Source organism: Mustela lutreola, chromosome 2 (genome assembly GCF_030435805.1).
Source record: "Mustela lutreola isolate mMusLut2 chromosome 2, mMusLut2.pri, whole genome shotgun sequence".
Classification (NCBI taxonomy): Eukaryota; Metazoa; Chordata; class Mammalia; order Carnivora; family Mustelidae; genus Mustela; species Mustela lutreola.
Genome location: NC_081291.1, coordinates 3,899,322 through 3,917,471, shown reverse-complemented (window position 1 = coordinate 3,917,471; position 18,150 = coordinate 3,899,322). Strand labels below are relative to the sequence as shown.

The 18,150-nt window shown below is 50.0% G+C and overlaps 2 protein-coding genes across 8 annotated transcripts in view; one reads left to right on the top strand and one right to left on the bottom strand.

Moving 5' to 3' along the window:
- Nucleotides 1-7,586, bottom strand: part of SAFB (scaffold attachment factor B) — a 36,660-nt gene extending 29,074 nt beyond the window's left edge. For 2 of the 4 annotated variants that reach the window (XM_059159590.1, XM_059159592.1), the window contains exons 1-2: nucleotides 7,263-7,586; nucleotides 4,256-4,340 (exon numbers count right to left, since the gene is read on the bottom strand). In XM_059159590.1, the coding sequence (XP_059015573.1) occupies nucleotides 4,256-4,340; nucleotides 7,263-7,451 (274 nt within the window). In that variant the 5' untranslated portion in view covers nucleotides 7,452-7,586. The remainder of the gene's footprint in view (nucleotides 1-4,255; nucleotides 4,341-7,262) is intronic. The other 2 variants (XM_059159593.1, XM_059159594.1) reach the window with 1 other exon arrangement.
- A 258-nt stretch (nucleotides 7,587-7,844) lies between these two features.
- Nucleotides 7,845-18,150, top strand: part of SAFB2 (scaffold attachment factor B2) — a 31,944-nt gene continuing 21,638 nt past the window's right edge. For 3 of the 4 annotated variants that reach the window (XM_059159597.1, XM_059159595.1, XM_059159596.1), the window contains exons 1-8: nucleotides 7,851-8,118; nucleotides 9,240-9,327; nucleotides 12,503-12,567; nucleotides 12,651-12,854; nucleotides 14,945-15,007; nucleotides 15,787-15,814; nucleotides 16,729-17,239; nucleotides 17,663-17,712. In XM_059159597.1, coding sequence (XP_059015580.1) covers nucleotides 7,933-8,118; nucleotides 9,240-9,327; nucleotides 12,503-12,567; nucleotides 12,651-12,854; nucleotides 14,945-15,007; nucleotides 15,787-15,814; nucleotides 16,729-17,239; nucleotides 17,663-17,712 — 1,195 coding nt within the window. In that variant the 5' untranslated portion in view covers nucleotides 7,851-7,932. Of the gene's footprint in view, nucleotides 8,119-9,239; nucleotides 9,328-12,502; nucleotides 12,568-12,650; nucleotides 12,855-14,944; nucleotides 15,008-15,786; nucleotides 15,815-16,728; nucleotides 17,240-17,662; nucleotides 17,713-18,150 lie in introns of all 4 variants that reach the window. The other variant, XM_059159598.1, reaches the window with a different exon arrangement.

Below are 18,150 nucleotides of genomic sequence, written 5' to 3'. Positions count from 1 at the left end.
TTCTGTACTCTGATCCCTACGTATCTCACAGCACGTGTAAATTCCAAGCGAATTAAACATCCGAATTAAAAAACAAAACCGGGACGCCTGGGTGGCTCAGTTGGTTGGACGACTGCCTTCGGCTCAGGTCATGATCCTGGAGTCCCGGGATTGAGTCCCGCATCGGGCTCCCAGCTCCATGGGGAGTCTGCTTCTCTCTCTGACCTTCTCCTCATTCATGCTCTCTCTCAAGTAAATAAATAAAATCTTTAAAACAACAACAACAACAACAACAAAAAACAAAACCATAAATATTACTCTACAACATAGAATACGTTTTATAATTTTAAAGCAAAGAAGGACTTTTCTTTCTCTCTCTCTTTTTTTGCTTTCTAAAAATAACATAAAAAAAAAAAAAAAGATTTTTATCTATTTAGAGAAAGAGTGTGCAAATGTGCAGGAGCAGAGGGGGAGGGAGAGAATCTCCGCAAATCTGCACTCAGCCTGCCGCGGAGCTCCAGCCCCCGTCCACCTACTTGCAGATGACGACCCGAGATGGAAGTCAACAGTTGGGATGTTTCACTGACTGAGCCACGCAGGCGCCCCAAGGAGGGCCTTTAAAAACACAACAAAATCTAGAAACCAGGGGTGCCTGGGTGGCTTGGTCCTTAAGCAGCTGCCTTCCGCTCTGGTCATGATCCCAGGGTCCTGGCATGGAGCCCTGCATCAGGCTCCCTGCTCCGCGGGAAGCCTGCTTCTCCCTCTCCCACTCCCCCTGCTTGTGCTCCCTCTCTCCCTGTGTCTCTTTCTGTTAAATAAACAAAATCTTTGAAAAAAAAAAAAATCTAGAAACCATACAGAATAGGTTCACAGTGCAGACTGTATTAAAGATTAAAACTCAAAGGACCAAAACATCATGCACAAGTCAGGTCAAATGACACACTAGGAAAAACAACTGCGACATTTTAGAGAGCGAGCACTCAAAAATCAGTAAGACAAACTCAGCAGAAAAGTATGCAAAGGGCCTTAAAGGCAGTTCAGAAAGTTCAGATGGCCGATTACCAGAAGCAGTTTAACCTGTAACCAGATGTAAATTAACACTTTACCTGTGAACAAATGCAGATAAACATAGTAGTTTTCTCCTTAAACATAGATTTAACAAGATAATCCTCAATGTTCAGGAAGATTTGCAATAGGCGGCCCTCTGCTCCTGGGTGCTGGTAGAGATACCAGCCAGCACAGTCTGTTAGAAGAGCTACTTGTCAGTAGCTATTTCAAAATGCACATATCCTTGACCCCATAATTCTACTTCTAATTAAGTTATCAAAAAATAGGGCACCTGGGTGGCTCAGTCAGTTGAGCATCTGCCTTGGATTCAGGTTCTGATCCAAGGGTCCTGGGGATCAAGTCCTGCATCCGGCAGGCTCACTGCTCAGCGGGGAGTCTGCTTCTCCCTTTGCCTCTGCCCCTCGCCCCTGCTTGTGCTTTCTCAACTCATCCCCTCCCAAAATATTTTTTTAAAAAATCAAAAAATAGGTTTCTTTACATATAGACATTTCTGGTTCATGGCAGCACTGAAAACTGGAAATGCCAAGTCAAAAATGGAAAAAAAAAATCTCAACAGTTTAATAACAAAGGAGACTGATGAGCTAAACTGTGGTACACTGATCGGAAAAGTTACAATTACACTGTTTAAAAAAGAATAAAATCTTTGTATACTTTGAGGTACTATGGAAATACGTCCTTAATGTGGAAAATAAAAGAAGCAATCTAAAAAATATTTTGTAAACTAAGACCTATTTCCTTAAGAAAAATACATGTGCACGGTTGTATAAACATGTTTACATATTTACTTTTCCAAAGATTTTATTTACTTATTTATTTTAGAGAGCGAAGGAAACACACACACACACACACACACACAACGCGGGCACAGGCACAAGCAGGGAGAGCGCCAGAGGGAGAGGAAGAAGCGGGCTCCCTGCTGAACAAGGAGCCCAAAGATGTGGGACTGGATGCCAGGACCCTGGGATCATGACCTGAGCCAAAGTGAGATGCTTCACCAACTGACCACCCAGGCGCCCCTCTATATATTTACTTTTAAAAGACTGCATACACACAGAAAAGTCTAAGAAAGAATGGCCCACCTTCTAATAATGGGTTACCACCCCCTTACTGGGAAAAAAGAGCTGCTTCTACATTTTACTTAATGCTTACCTATACTTTAAAAAAAAAAAAAAAAAAGAAGCACTTAAAGCAAGTACTTTTTTTTAAAGATTTTATTTATTTATTTGACAAAGATCACAAGTAGGCAGAGAGGCAGGCAGAGAGACAGAGGAAGAAGCAGACTCCCTGCAGAGCAGGGAGGCCGATGCAGGGCTCAATCCCAGGACCTTGGGACCATGATCTGAGCCGAAGGCAGAGGCTTGAACCCACTGAGCCACCCAGGTGCCCCACAATTATTTCTTTTATTAAAAAGAAAGTAAAACACATAAGGAGGCCAAGAAGCTCTATTTTCTACCAGTATGACTATCTTTCTGGGATTTTCCAGTACTCTTATCCTGGCAAAGACATTTACTTGGGCAAAGCCAAAGAATGCACAATGTACTAGGGACCACAGAAGTGACTTCATTCCAAAGTGAGGTTGCCTGACCGCTGCTGTCCAAGGGCTTACACCACACAGTGTGGCTGACCTTAGTCCCTGCCCCTTAGACCTTTCAAACCCAATTCTTCACCACTAGCCAGGTTATATGAGTATTTCATTTTGTTGTGGGGTTCACGCAACAAAGCCACCAATTACCAAAAGAACTTTTAGAACAGTTCAAATGTCCAGTTTTAACTGATTCTTTCTTAAAAACAGTAGTTGAATGTTACTGAATGAAATTACAAGTAAATACTGAAGAAAACTGACAAGAAAGATAGAGCCCCTGCCCCCCAACAATCTCATTAACATGGGGCAGAGTGACATTAGCATTAAAGCAAGATCTAAGCGAGGGCGCCTAGGTGGCTCAGTTGGTTAAAGATCTGCCTTTGGCTTTGGTCATGATCCAGGTCCTAGGACTGAGTCCCACACTGGGCTCCTTGCTTGGTGGGGAACCTGCTTCTCCCTCTGCCTGCCACCCTCCAGCCTGTGAGCTTCCTGGCAAATGCTGACAAACAAATAAAATCTTTAAAAAAAAAAAAAAAAAAAGGCAAGGCCTAAGGAACCTGGTCATGACCGTGCAGAGGGCAAAGGGGGGAGGAGTTGCTACTGGTGGGATCACAGGTGTTTGCTGATAAACAAGGACTTGACTGCAGACACATGGGGTGAGGGGTAGGCAGAGAACGTAAGCCTAGGCAAAAGAGGACCAAGAAAGGGAAGCACATCTTCGGCACTTGACTAAAGCGCAGGATGCAGTAGAGGAACGCTGAAGGGGAGAAGGAAATGGGAGATTTCGGTCTGATGGTAACGGTCCCTACTGCCATGTGGACTGGAGCACTTATGCACTAGGCAATTTTTTTTTTTTTTTAAGATTTTATTTATTTATTTGACAGAGAGAAATTACAAGTACACTGAGAGGCAGGCAGAGAGAGAGAGAAGGAAGCAGGCTCCCTGCTGAGCAGAGAGCCCCATGCGGGACTCGATCCCAGGACCCTGAGATCATGACCTGAGCCCAAGGCAGCGGCTTAACCCACTGAGCCACCCAGGCGCCCCTGCACTAGGCAATTTTAAAAGCAAAGTCTGTGAAACTGACAACTCTCTTTCGGCCAGGTGGTATTTAAAGATTTTATTTATTTGTCAGAGACAGAGGGAGAGAGAGCAAATGAGCACAGGCAGACGCAGAAGCAAGCTCCCCGTTGAGCAAGGAGCCTGATGCGGGACTTGATCCCAGGACCCTGGGATCATGACCTGAGCTGAAGGCAGCCGCTTAAACAACTGAGCCACCCAGGTGGTATTTAAAAGAGAAATTCCATTCCTCAGTCAGAGAAGTAGGAGACCCAAGCAGCCCTAAGTTCTATGTAAAGAAGGTTGAAAGTCTGGGTAAACGAGGGCTGCGGAGCGCCCGATGAACCAACATGCAAACATCCCTCCCATCCTCTTAGAATTCCCAAGTACCAGAAAAAGAAAATACACTGGAGAGATCTTGAAGGAAATGCAAAGCTTCATCCCAGGCCCTTTGGATTCACAGGGTAGTTCCCAGACCCCAAACACAGCCAGGTGAACAGGCTCATTAGCAAAGGAAATAACTGCGAAGGAAGTTCTCAACATTAGCCGTGCTGATAAAATCCTCCATACCTTTGCTGGATCTCTTTGACGTCTTCTTGTTTCCTTCGGAGGTGATTTCAATTTCGTCAGGATTACCCCCCTCATCTTCAATTGCCTAGAGGGGAGGTTAAAAAAAGGTTTACCAAAAAAGGCAGCACACAGACTTGACTTTCACAGAAACTTCAGGTTGCTGATCTGGAAAGGGCCTCCCTCTGCCCATCCGCGCTCTTGCTCTCCCTTGGACAATGGCTCTGGAGTCAACTTATTTCTTGGTATTCATATCGCCACCATCTAGATCATCCTATTCCTGGACCCAAGGGACCTCAGAAAGGAAAAAGCACAGTCCTTTCCCGAGACTTTACCCAGCAATGTGTTGTTTGACCCTCTGTGACTCCCTCTCCATGCCATGCCTACACTTGGCACTGTCTGGACAGATACTTATACTCACTCGGCTGAGATTGTACTGTGTGTGCCATGAGGCTGGACATAACCCGCACTACCTCATCAGATCATGCACATCTAAGACTGACTCCCAAGGTCTTGCTCTTAACCAGTAGGGGACTTGCCTGAAAGGGTAAGGAATTAAAACCATCTCTTGGTAAGCCCCACCTCCCACCCAAGAGCTCATCGTTCCCTTGAGCAGCCCACACCCACACTCGGCACAGTGCGGAGCACCAAGGAGGCGCACAGCAAACGATTCCTGAGCATGTCCTCAGTGATATTCTTGGATACTGGACTTCGATTTTAGGTTTTACCGATAACCCTTTCTCTTCTTATTGCATTATCCTGCGAGTAAGAATTCTGTTTAAAACTACTTCAAATAGAATCTTTTATATGCAGACGGTTTCAGAAATTTCAGATCTTCAGGAGTTTCTCAGCGTGGAAGTCTGAATTTGCAAGAGCTGTGAATTTGTGGGCTTACACGCTCCATATCTGATCTACACCAGGAACAAAAAAAATCTCTCTTCTCTCTGTAAACCAGGGTGAGGAGGAGGAACTGGGAGTTCTACTCTGGAATCAAGGAAAGCACAACCAGAATATCTGTCCCATTCTTCCTGGCAAAAGAGAATTCTGGAATACCACTAGGAGACCAGAGAACTGCTCCAGACAGGTGTACCGTTTTGCCCCTCAGTAAATCTCCTCTGGGTGCAGTGCTTACAGGATCATCCCTAGGGACGCTGCAGGCTATGAGTCATCCTTACAGAGCTCGGGAAACTACTCTTTGTGCTCCTTCCACCTTTTCCTCATTTGCCCTTTCTGGAAAAATGACCAAAAAGGGGGGACACTAACTAGACGGTAGAAGTAAAAAAGAAAAAGTCAATCAGTAATTCTAGACTCACTTGGGTCAAGTAGCAGGTAAACATACAGGCTGCTGCTGTTTACATGCTGTGACCACACCCCTAAGAAAATGAAAACAGAAGAAATGAAAAATGGCTCGAAGAGGACAGTGATGGAGGCTCCTTGAAGTCACACACCAGTCTCAGCCACCAAATCTGACTGGAAAACTCAGTGCCATCCTATCCTCTTTGCCGGCTTGCAGACTGGGAGTAAAAACGATAAAAGTCCCAATTTCACTTTGCTTGAGGGGAGACCCTGGTGGCAACCCTCAACCTTCCAGAAATTTTTCTAGATCATCTTTGTTGATGAACTACCTGCCCTGAGGTGAGCCAAGGGAATTCGTATCCATAGTGAAACAAACAAACTGAAGTTGTAAGAGCCCCACAGACTCTGGGCTCATCAACCCACCATTTCCGAGCCCTAGCTTCCTCATCCGAAAAATGAGAACCAATCCCTACTCCTGCTTAATGGTAATCAGTAATAATTAATGCCCTGGTCCTCCGTCGCGGGGGAGCCAGGATGGTGGAAAGAGTCCCAAGTCACACCGTCTGCGGGGGCTGAGTGGGGAGGTGGCCGAGGCTGAGATTACACCCAAGTCCCAAGATGAGAACAGGCAGACGGGAGAGGAGCACAAAAGCCAACCAGAGTCCGGGAAAGGGGAAGCAGCAGGCCCCGAACGTTTAATGAACTGCTCAGGCTCCGGCACCGGCCCCTCAGAACCCTCACGGCAGGGACCACAGTCCTGCTGCTGCACAGGACAAACGGAGGCACGCAGAGGAAAAGTGCATTGTGACAACGATCGCGTCTCCCGCGCCAGGCAGCGAGCCAAGCCCGGTTCATCCTAACACGAAAGCTCGCTCTTTGCGGCTCCTTCCGGCATAAACAGGCCGAGCGCGCGTCCGACCTCGTCCGCGCCACGGAGACCCGGCAGAGGCCCGAGGCCAGACCCCAGAACGGGCGCCCTGCCTGCCTGCCTGCCTGCCGGCGAAGCCCCGCGGCCGCCCTCACGGCCCCCGCCGGGTCTCCCACGTTGCCGCCCGCTACCGCAAACAGCGCTTCCCTTTCCGCGTTACTTCCCCGACCCGGGACTAGCGAGCCCACAAGCCGTCTTGTTTTGTTTTAACCTCCGAACTTGTTCCCGGCGCAGTCGCTCGCTAAACTAGCCCCTCTCCTTGAAGGACGTCCACCCTCCCCGGTCGGCGAGCGTCGGAGCCTCCAGGGGAAGCCCGGCGGCCAGCGCGGGCTCAGGAAATCGGCAGGCCTGTCGCCACGGCCGTGTGACCTTGGCCGAGTCCCCCCACCTGGCCCAGGAAACGAGGGCTTCCGGGTTTCCCGTCGTTTCTGGAGACTGGGGTGGGCCCCTGAGAGGAAGGCCGCGCGGTGCGGCGGCGGGCGCGGAGAACGGGAGCCCTCGGCCTGGGTGCCCCGCCGCCCTCCACCGCAAGGCCGCGGCGCCGTCGCCGGGTCGCGCCCAGATGTCGCGGTCTCCCCACGGCGGCGCTGAGGTTCGCACCCCGGCCGCGCTGGGGTGGGAGCTCCCTCGTGGGCCCGGGAGGAGCCGGGAGAAGCCTGGAGCGCCAGACCAGACACAGGCCCCACACCGGGCCGGGGGCGGACCCCGAGGCCAGGGGACCCCGGTCGCGGCCGCCAGGACCCCCCTTCCCACCTCCTTCCCGCCCCCGCAGGGCCCCAGCTCTACCTTTTTGAGCCGCTCCATCAAAACGCTCTTGTTGCCGCTCGAGTCCAGATTCCGTTTCCTCAGCTCCGCCCGCAGATCGATCACCCGCAGATCGCTGAGCCGCCGCGTCCCGGTCTCCGACGAGGCAGAGCTCAGAGCCGCTGCGCCCACCGCACCCGAATCGCCTAGGCCTGAAAGAGTCTCCGCCATTCCAGGGACCCTGGCTCCGCCGCCCACTTCACACAGAACCGGGCCGGTTTTATCTGGGCACCTAGCACAAAATGGCGCCGCCTGCGAGGGAACCGCTCCAGCCGCCCTGGCGCGCCTCGCTTCTGCGCAGGCGCACCCGGCGCGGAGCCGACGCTGCCGGTCGCATTTGCACATGCGTGGTGAGCACTAAAAGGGAAGTGCGCAGGCGCATTGCATCTCGCCAGCCTCCCGCCGCGAACGGCCGTGACACAAACTTGCTGCAGTTACGACGCCTGCGCGTTGTGGTGGGGAACGTGCGGTTGGTCGACGCGCGAGCGCGCGTGCTGTTAAGAAAGCTGGCAAGTGCGGCACGCATGCGCGGCCGGAAAGCGGGGCGGGAGGAAGCGAGTGCGTTTTCCTCTTAGGCGGCGCCATTTTGTGCCCAGAGCCGCTACAGCCGCCGGCGGTGTGGGAAGAGGGTGGCGGGGCCGTGAGACCTGGGATGGCGGAGACTCTGGCAGGGTCCAGCGAGTCGGGTTCTGGCACAGCCGCTGTCGGATCGGGTGCCTCGGAGGCCGGGACGCGGCGGCTGAGTGACTTGCGGGTGATAGACCTGCGGGCGGAGCTGAAGAAGCGGAATCTGGACACGGGCGGCAACAAGAGCGTCTTGATGGAGCGGCTCAAGAAGGTGAGGCGGCTCGACGTCCCGGGTGGGAGCAGGAGGCCGGGGCACGCCCCCGAGCCGGCCTGTCAGCGCGATTGCCGGACGCGGGCCCGCCTCCACCTTTTCGCCTTGTGACCGACCCCGGCCCGAGCCAGCGGGGACCGGGGGGCCCGGCTCTGTGACCTTAGCCCGTCACCACCCCTCTCTGTACCTTGTTTTTGCTCCTCCTTGCAGCTGGTCGCCTCGAGAGTGCTGAAAGCGCGTCCTTTCAGCCGCCGAGCGGCCGCCTGGACTTCTTCCGGGCTCCGGTCGGAGACTCGGTTCTGTGACCTTGGATAGGTGCTTTTATCTCCCCGCGCCTCAGTTTCCCCCCCTGGGGAACGGAGGAACGAAGAGCCTTTGAGATATTAAAGGGGTGGGGGTTGTGGCTGTTCCCACTCCTGGACTTTCGCTCCTGTCATGCCCCCCCCCCCCCGCCCTTCCAGGGCTTCTCCTGGTTGGTGCCTTCCAGGGCTCCTCTCTCTACCTGAGATGTCTCCCCGCGGGCTGGCTCAGGTGTTGCTCCATCTCCCGCTCCCGGTGTTCATGCCCCACCTGGCCGCGTTCAACCCCGCGCCGAGTTTGGAGGGATTGCTGACTCTCCCGCCGGAGCAAGCTCTTAGCTCGAGTTTACCATGGAGCGCCCAGTCCTGTGCCCGTCTGGAGGAGGGCACCGAGCAGCACCCGCTCCCCCCCCAGTCTGTCGGGTGGGGTTTTTCCCCAGAGGTCAAACCTGGCTTGTGGAACCCCGCTCAGCCTTACAGATGGTGGACTTAGCGCGGTGTCTCTTTGATGGTGATCAGTATTAAAGTGGAGGTTTGGGCAAGATCGAGTTTAAGGGCCATTGTGAAACTAGACATTGACCCGCACCCTGGAGCCCCAGCTCTCCCATCCCTTTGTCTTTTGTGCTTAGGGCCCCGAGAGAACCGAGTTGTGCTGGGTTCATCCCGTGCCTTCTGGGCTGGCAGCCCAGATAGTATGACCGGAGTTACTCCTCTTTCCAAGTGTTTGACTTTGTTTGCTGGGGCGTCGTTACTTAACAAAGAACGGTGTGTGCCCTGCAGCTGTCCACGGTGTTGTAGTGAAGTTTCATCTCTTCTTAATAGGCGGTTAAGGAAGAAGGGCAGGATCCTGATGAAATTGGTGTCGCCTTGGAAGCCACAAGCAAGAGGACAGCAAAGAGATACATTAAAGGTACCCGCGCGTACTTACTGCCGCTGGAGGCCTGAGCGTGTAGAGAACTTCCTTACAGATCGAATTTTTGAACACCATTTCTGACCTTTGGGGCAGGAAAGTGTCCTTGGCCTTCATTGTTCCCCTCTAACAAATAGGCTTGGTTTTCACTGCCTTACATGTAGCTCTGTCAGGAGTGCCGGAAAAAGTAGAGAGTTGTGCAGGTGCTATGTAAATTAAAATTGAATCATGTGTTAGAGACCTCTTGGCTCGTTGTTGGGATTCAGAAAGAACCAGCGTAAGGCACACTCTTAAAGCTGCCCCGAGCAACCAAATACACTACGTGGCTTCCTTGCTAGAAGTTCAAAACACGATTTCAAACCACAGAAAACGACACCAGTCTGAGACAGAGTAGAACTCAGTATCTTTAAGGATCCAAAATAGATTGTTGGAGAATTTGCACCCAGCCTTTTTTTTTAACCAGTGAGTTGTTTTTTGTTTTGTTTTGTTTTTAGAATCTTATTTTTAAGGGGCGCCTGGGTGGCTGAGTGGGTTAAGCCTCTGCCTTTGGCTCAGGTCATGATCTCAGGGTCCTGGGATGGAGCCCCACATCCAGCTCTCTGCTCAGTGGGGAGCCTGCTCCCCCCCCAACCTCTTTCTGCCTGCCTCTCTGCCTACTTGTGATCTCTCTGTCAAATAAATAAATAGATAAATCTTAAAAAATAAAAAAAGAAAGAAAAATCTTATTTTTAAGTAATCTCTATATTCGATGTGGGGCTCATATTTACAACCCCAAGATCAAGATTCACATGTTCTACGCGCTGAGCCAGCCAGGCGCCCCACAGTGAGATTTCTTTTTTTTTTTTCCCGAATTGAGGTATAGTTCATATACTATAGAATTCACTCATTTACAGCGTACACTTCATTGCTTTTTTTTTTTTTTTTTAAGATTTTATTTATTTATTTGACAGAGATCACAAGTAGGCAGAGAGGCAGGCAGAGAGAGAGGAGGAAGCAGGCTCCCCGCCAAGCAGAGAGCCCGACTCAAGGCTCAATCCCAGGTCCCTGGGATCATGACCTGAGCTGAAGGCAGAGGCTTTAACCCACTGAGCCACCCAGGCGCCCCAAGGAGTTACATTTTAAGCTGAATTTGAACCCATCGATGTGTTTTTATTGATCTTGTAATGGTCGAGTGTAAGTGCTGACTAGTCAGGCGAGCAGAGGCTGAGCAATGTGTATCTGTCCGTCTAAAAGTTCTTAGTGGAAGTCTTTAACGGAGGCACTCCTTTAAAACTTGGGAGGGTCAAGGCTTACTAATCAAAGTGTTCTTGGCTCTTAACAGGGATCTTTGCACCATTAGACAAACCAAACCTCAGCCAAGGGCTCGCAGCACATGTCTGAATGTCTGGGTTACAGTTTAGGTGACGGTAAAACCACTTGGACTTAACATTTTGTCAAAAAAGCTTTGGTAATACTTATTTTTGTTGGTACAAAGAGATGACAGTCCCAGGGGAGCTGTAGTGGGATAAGAAGGGCACTGGTCCCTTCCCCTTTTTTTCTGAGAAGTCGCCAAAAGCAGGGAGAGAAAACAGGTGGCCCTGGCCCTGTTTGGTGGAGGTGGTGGAGCTGGGCTGTTACTCTGTAGCAGTCTGGACACACAAAGCGCTGACCCTCGTGGTGTCCTGGTTGGAACTAGGTCTTCAAGATTATGTAAAAGTAAAAAGTAAGTTAAACTTTCTGAGAAAAACACTTCAGGTTGAGACAACGGAACTTCTCTTTAGCTCATTGAAACAGACAAGTTTTGAACCTCGTGGGTTTGTTTGGAAAGATTATAATTTTGGATTAGGTTTTCTAGCCTCTCGGTCCCCCACCCCTGCAGCTTTTGTTACTGAAACCAGGCCTTTGGAGTTGGGGTCCGGACCGCTCTGGCAGCGTTGGTCATCCCCCCCTTTCCTTCAGGGCACTTTGCAGTCTGCATCTGTCCTGTTGGCGTCCTGGGTACTGCAGACCCTGAAAGTGGGTGCTGCTGCCACACACGTTGAGAACCACTTTTAAGAGGTGAACCGAATACCTGTGTGTCGGGTGCAGCTACTAAGCCTGCTGGTGTTGTGGGAGCCAGTGACGGAGAGGCCACAGTGCCCCACACACAGTAAAGCCACACATCTTGAGTGAGTGTCTCGATGGCGGCGCAGAGATCGCTTCAGTGTACACACTGCAGTCTGGTCTTTATGCAAAGACCGATGTCCCTTTGGTGTGGTTTTTCTCGTTTCAAGAGAAAATTGAGAAATTTCAGGAGAAAATTCTTGTAAAAAATTACAAGAACCATATTTCTAGATACTTTAGAAAACGTAAGAAGTATGCCTGTGAAAATAAAATCATCTCTAATGTTATCACCTTGTATTTTAACCCCTGTTGGTGACTGCTTAAGTCGTTCTCGTGTGTGTATTTTATAAATGGTCTTTATCCTTGATTGCATCCATATGTGTACGCGCCTTTTAATGAAAGTGGAACTACTCTCTGTGGTTCCCCCCCACTGTGGGCATTTTCCTATATCATTATTCCTTAGAAGTATAATTTTTTTTTAAGATTTTGTTTATTTATTTGACAGAGAGATCACAAGGAGGCAGAGAGGCAGGCAGAGAGGTGGAAGCAGGCTCCCCGCTGAGCAGACCCCCAGGACCCCAAGATCACAACCTGAGCAGAAGGCAGAGGCTTAACCCATTGAGCCACCCAGGCGCCCCCATAATTTTTTTTTTAAAGTTGTAAGACGTCGTGTGGTGGGCCACCGTGTTTTGCCTGCTTGGTGCTGTTGACTGTTGGGGGCGGGTCATTCTTCCCGGCAGGCGCTGTCCTTCGCGCTCTGTCCTTCGCGCTCGCGTCGCCCAGCATCCCGGGTCACTCCCACCCGCCGCCGGGAGCATCCCTGAGTTGTGACGCCAGAAACGTTTCCTGTCGTCGCCAGATTCCCCTCCACTTCCCTTGTTGAGGACAGCTGGTGGCCCGCACATGAACACACTGTAGTGATTTGAATGTTTGGGCTGTATGCAGTTTCTAGATAGATGGGTTACGGTTTTGGTTTGGTCCCAGACATTTTAGCGCATGCCCTTAACTGGGGGGATTTCTAGAATAAAAGGTACGCACATTTTGTAGGCCAGAACCTGAGTATTATCTGATTTAAAAATTATTTTGTCATCAGGACAAAAGATGGAGGAAGAAGGTACAGAAGACAACGGCCTGGAAGAAGATTCCAGAGACGGGCAGGTATGGGGCGTCCGCGGCCGAGGCGCTAGCAGGAGCTCCGTGACCAGCCGCCCCGTCGCTGACACCGTGCGTTCTCTTGGCAGGAGGATGCGGACGCAGGGTCCGACAGCTTGCAGAGCCTCGGCGTGATGGATGTGGGTGTGTGGGAAGAGAGCGAAGTTGAGAATCGCAGTGCTCCCGGCTTTGGGGAGGACGGCGCTGACAGCATTCTCGGTTCCCTTTGTGACAGCAAAGAATACGTGGCGGCCCGACGGCGAGAGCTCCCGGCGCAGCTTGCAGAGCACGCTGTAGGTGACTTGATGACACGGGGGAAGGTGCCTGCAGCCCTGGGGCTCCGTGGTGCTCCCGGGCCACCACGCAGAGTGAGCACACGCTGGCGGTTGGGTAGCACAGCACCCCGGTCAGCGGTCACCATAAACACAGGGTACCTGTCTCGGGCCTCGTGGTAAATGATGTCTGTTTAAACAGCATGCAAGTCCGATGTTAGCTGGCGCCTAACTTTTCAACGGTCCTGAGGAGTCGTTTGATACAAGGGCGAGAGGCCCTTCCTCGGCATGAGTCGGAAAAGGCTGACATTGTTGGTAAAAGTATTTTCCTTTGAAAAACAGGAAACCAAAAACAATTCGTCATGTTAGCATTCGGGTCTTCCTGTTGTTGTTTTTTTTCTATTTTAAGATTTTATTTGTTTACTTATTTATTTTATTTATTTGAGAGATCACAAGTAGGCAGAGAGGGGGCCAAGTAGGCTCCCCACTGAGCAGAGAGCCCGATGCGGGGCTCGATCCCAGGACCCTGGGATCACGACCTGAGCCGAAGGCAGAGGCATTAATCCACGGAGCCACCCAGGTGCCCCTTCTTGTTGGTCTTTGTAGGATGTGCTCTAGGCACAAGGTTAGATGGTGATGTTGAAAGACATGAGTGAGGGAAAGCGCTCATGCCCTCGGAAGCACCCCGAAGCACCCCTCCCGTGGGGAAGAAAAACCACTCTTAACGTTCCTGTATATAAAGGAGGACTTGAATTCTATTAACAATGTTACTTTCTCGAGCTTTCGCTTCATTTGGTGAGGAATTCTGTGGCCATTCTAAAACTGATTGCCATTTTAATCCTACTACCTTGGTGCATTCAGCCTCTTCGTTTCCTTGATAATTTTTTGTATTTGGGTTAGGTTTTCTATTCTCACTGTCCTTTTCTTTTTTTTTTTTAAGTGGGAGGGAAAGAAAAAGTGCTCTCGGACTGGACTTTCAATGTTAAAGGTCAAAAATCACAAACACCACTGCCCCTCAGCCTAGGGTGACGATGAGTAACTGACCTGCTGGTCTTGGCCTCTCTCGGTACAATCCTGCTGTGTGTTAATTATTTCCAGAGCACGGACTTGGTTTCTTACGTCTTGGTTAATCGAAGTATCCAGGTCATGAGCTTCAAACCTGGAAAAGGGGGAAAAAAAAAAAACATTTGGGAGGGCATAGTTTTTGTATTTCACTTAAGAAGTAAAAAGCTCTCGGGGCGCCTGGGTGGCTCAATGGGTTAATCCTCTGCCTTCAGCTCAGGTCATGATCCCAGAGTCCTGGGATCAAGCTCCGCTGAGCGGAGAGCCTGCTTCCTCCTCTCTCTCTGCCTGCCTCTCTACCTACTTGTGACTTGTCTCTGCCAAAGAAATAAATAAAATCTTTATTAAAAAAAAAAAGGAAGAAGAAGAAGTAAAAAGCTTTCAAACAGTGACGTGTAAGATAGTAGTTCAGTTAAATGTTTTAAATAAGGCACAGTAGGTAAAAGTTCCTGAATATTGTTACCCTATTTTTTTTTAAGATTTATTTATTTATTTGACAGAGATCACAAGTAGGCAGCAAGGCAGGCAGGGGTGGGGAGGAGCAGGCTCCCCGCAGAGCAGAGAGCCTGATGTGGGACTCGATCCCAGGACCCTGGGATCATGACCTGAGCCGAAAGCAGAGGCTTAACCCACTGAGCCACCCAGGCGTCCCCCCTAGTTATTGTTACTTTTAAAAGCATTGTTAGCAAGTGAAATCAGGGAAGTGTGAAGGTTTTCATTTTCCTTCTGAGCTCTGCTCCGGAAATGGTGTCCGGGTTGCGTGTGTGGACCGCCAACAAACAGATGCTGCCTGGGAATAGAGTGTGCATGTTCCTGGGCCGGTGCCAACTGAGCACCTGCTGTCTGGGAGACCCGCTCAGAGGTTCTGTGCCACCCGGCCCTGGAGCCGGCGGGGAGGCCACCAGAAACCCAACAACAGCAGTGGACTTGGAGGGGGCAGTGGGCGCTTGAGGGTAGTGGACACGTAGGCCGCTCAGGAACTGGTGAGGTGTCGGGCTGGCACTCACAGCTCTGTCTCCACTAAGTGGTTCTCTGTTTTTGTCTTTCAGGTGGATGGGGAGGGCTTCGAGAACACTTTGGACGCTTCGTCACTGGACTTCAAAGTACCTCCGGTAAGTGACCTTTCTGGTGCTACAGGGCTGGAGATGCGACACAAGTGCTTGGTTTTCCTTGGAGAGAGAGGGCGTGTGTTTGTGTAAGAAGGATTCGTTCAGTGCTGATGCTGAGCTGAGTGCCCGTGGTAAGAGGTCAAGCCAAACAAGTAGTCTTAACTGTTTGCATTCTAGTGGGGATGGAGTTCATAATTAGGAAGGAGAAGTTCTTCCAGGGAGAAGTTGAAGGGGTTGGGCTGTAAATGCTCCCAGAGGAAGCCCTACCCAAACTGAGGTCCCACTGGTGGGCCAGGAGGGAGACTGGCTGAATGTAGGGCTGGAGGCTGCCGACATGGGTAGGCCTGACTGCCCGAGTCTGTGGGTCAGGGAAAGGATTTGGCCCATTGTCTTAAGTTCAATGGGCAGTCGGGAAGGTTTTGAGAGAGGTGAACAGATCATTTTGTTGACAGGTTCCAGTTATAAATCACAGCTTACTTGGGGAGAAATAGAGCTTTCTCAGATCTGGTATGACATACGGAGCAGTCTCTGTCTTTGCTCTCTCCAGAGGCTGCTAGGGCTACCAGACCCTCCAGGGAGAACGGAATAGGCCGAGTGTCACTGCTGTGCCAGGGAGAGGGCAACATAATGGGCTTCTCACCGAATGCTCCCAGAATGGAATAGGGTCATTTTGAGTGGAAAATGTTGATTCGCATGTGATTGAAGCTATGTCTGCCAGGGAAATATATTTGCTCAGTTTTTAAGTGCCTTGTGGATTTCTTTCTCTTTTCTTTTTAAAACAGGATATTGAAGAAGCTCTCTTGGAGCCAGGTACTGATAAGAGAAACACGACAGTTAATGGTTTGAAAGTTTTCCCACTCTTTTTTTTCAATCTATCTATATATTCTAAGCTGTGTATGGTCGCGTAAATGATTTTAATGGTGGACAATCCAGATCGTACAAGGATCAGAGATTGGAAACCCAGTCATATCACCAGATCTGTGGAAGTGCCCTTCTGGTTTCTGGAGGTCGAATATATTGGGTGAGATGTAGTGATTATCTTCATCTCTCTCACCGCATAGAGGGGCATTTAAGTAATTCCTCCGGTGATTCTTCCATGTGTTTCTACACATGAAACAGATCTTGTGATATTTTGCTGCAGTCTTTTTGATTAATACAGTTAAGGCAGGATAAAGCGGTTGTCAGGGCACTCATAACCCGAGAAGTGACTGGATTCCAGAAGAGGAAACAGAGTCTCTTCAGGAAAATTTCCAATGTGTTATTCCCCTTCTGGACTGCGTTTATCTCCCGCCGTCAGAAGAGTTTCTGGTTTGCATATCGGACTGTTCCGTTAAAAGAAGTCGGAAGAAGCTTTGGAAATTGAGCTGTCATCGAATGGTGATCGCATTTGGTTCGGCACCTTGGACACTGGGAAACTAAGTCTGAAGACCCACACTTGAACAAAAACACGAGGAAGACTGTCGAGAAGCAGCCACGTGGTTGTAGGTGTTTGAATCTGTGGGGGCCTTTTCTCTTCCATGTAGCGTAGCGGCTTACTGTAGCAGTCGGTTGGAGCGCAGGTAGTGTAACCGGTGTAACTTTGTGTACCCGCGGGTTTTCCAATCTCTGTGTAGCTAGCGGTTCTCTTCGTGTTAGTGTGGCAGCCGTGCCAGTTCCGCATTTGTGATTGCTTTATTTCCCTGGTAATTAAACCTTGTGCCATTCTATTCCTGTTAAATCCGTAGAAAATGAGAAAATACTCGACATTTTGGGGGAAACTTGTAAATCTGAGCCAGTAAAAGAAGAAGGTTCCGAGCTGGAGCAGCCCTTGGCACAGGATACAAGTAGCGTGGGGCCAGACAGAAAGCTTGCGGAGGAAGAGGACCTTTTTGGCAGCGGCCACCCGGAGGAGGGTGACTTAGATTTGGCCAGCGAGTCAACAGCGCAAGCTCAGGCGAGCAGGGCAGACACCCTGTTAGCGGTAGTGAAAAGGGAGCCCGTGGAGCAGCCAGGCGGTGGCGCGCGGACGGACTGTGAGCCTGTAGGGCTAGAGCAGCCGGTTGAGCAGAGTAGTAAAGCCTCCGAGCGCACGGAAGCCTCTAGCGAGGAGGCCGCGGAAGCGCCCCCGGAAGCCTCAAGCCCAGACCCCAGAGATAGCAAAGAAGACGTGAAGAAGTTTGCTTTTGAAGCTTGTAATGAAGTCCCTCCGGCTCCTAAAGAGTCCTCAGCCAGTGAGGGCGCTGATCAGAAAATGAGGTTTGTTTTTTCTCAGTTTTAGACCAGACGCTATCTCCTTTCCATTGGTCATTTAATGACACACATAAGCTGTTTTTTCTGCAATTGGCCAGCCAGACTGATGCAGTCTTAGCTTACTTCTGAACCATGTTTTATTTCTCGTTGTGTATTTTTTAATGGGTGAATCTATTCCCTTTTTCCCAACCTACTATGGTTGTGTTCTTAAATTGTTAACTGCTATCTTCAGCTAAATGCAATTGACTTTTAAGAATCTGACATCGTATTTTGGGGGTCAGATTTCCTAGAGAAGCTTGCAAAGGTGTCTTAAGATTTTATTTCAGACTAATTTTCTGGTAGGTATTCAGTTTTTAGCACATACCATACTTTTAATTTAGTTCTCTCTCCTTTTGTTCCCATGTGAGTAACATTCATTTTTGTCTCTAGCTCTTTTAAGGAAGAAAAAGATATAAAGCCAATCATTAAAGATGAAAAAGGTATGATTCAACTTACGTGTCAGGGAGCCGACTACGGATCCCTTATTTGGGGAGGGAGGGGCCTGCAGGAACCCACACTGGGGATCCGATGGTTGGTTTCATTGAGGATTACTGGAAGTAACCCATCTACCAGTATCTTGAGAGACTAGATTGAAATGTTGGTGAGCTTCTGTGGTTTACATCTCTGTTGTGGTCGTCCTTTATGGGATAGTGAAAATCCCAGTGCGTCACGTCCTGGTACAGATCCGTTCTGTCCGTTAGAATAACAGAACAGAGTCGCAGAAACTGCCACCCCAGTTGAGTATTGGTCACCAAAATTCATTTCTGTTTGTAATGGACGAGAACCTGAGGATTCCTCAAGTAAGGGGCCGGTCTCTGCAACCCGTAGATTTTGTCTTCCGTCCTGTAAATGCTCAGACCAGGGGAGCTGAGGTGGGG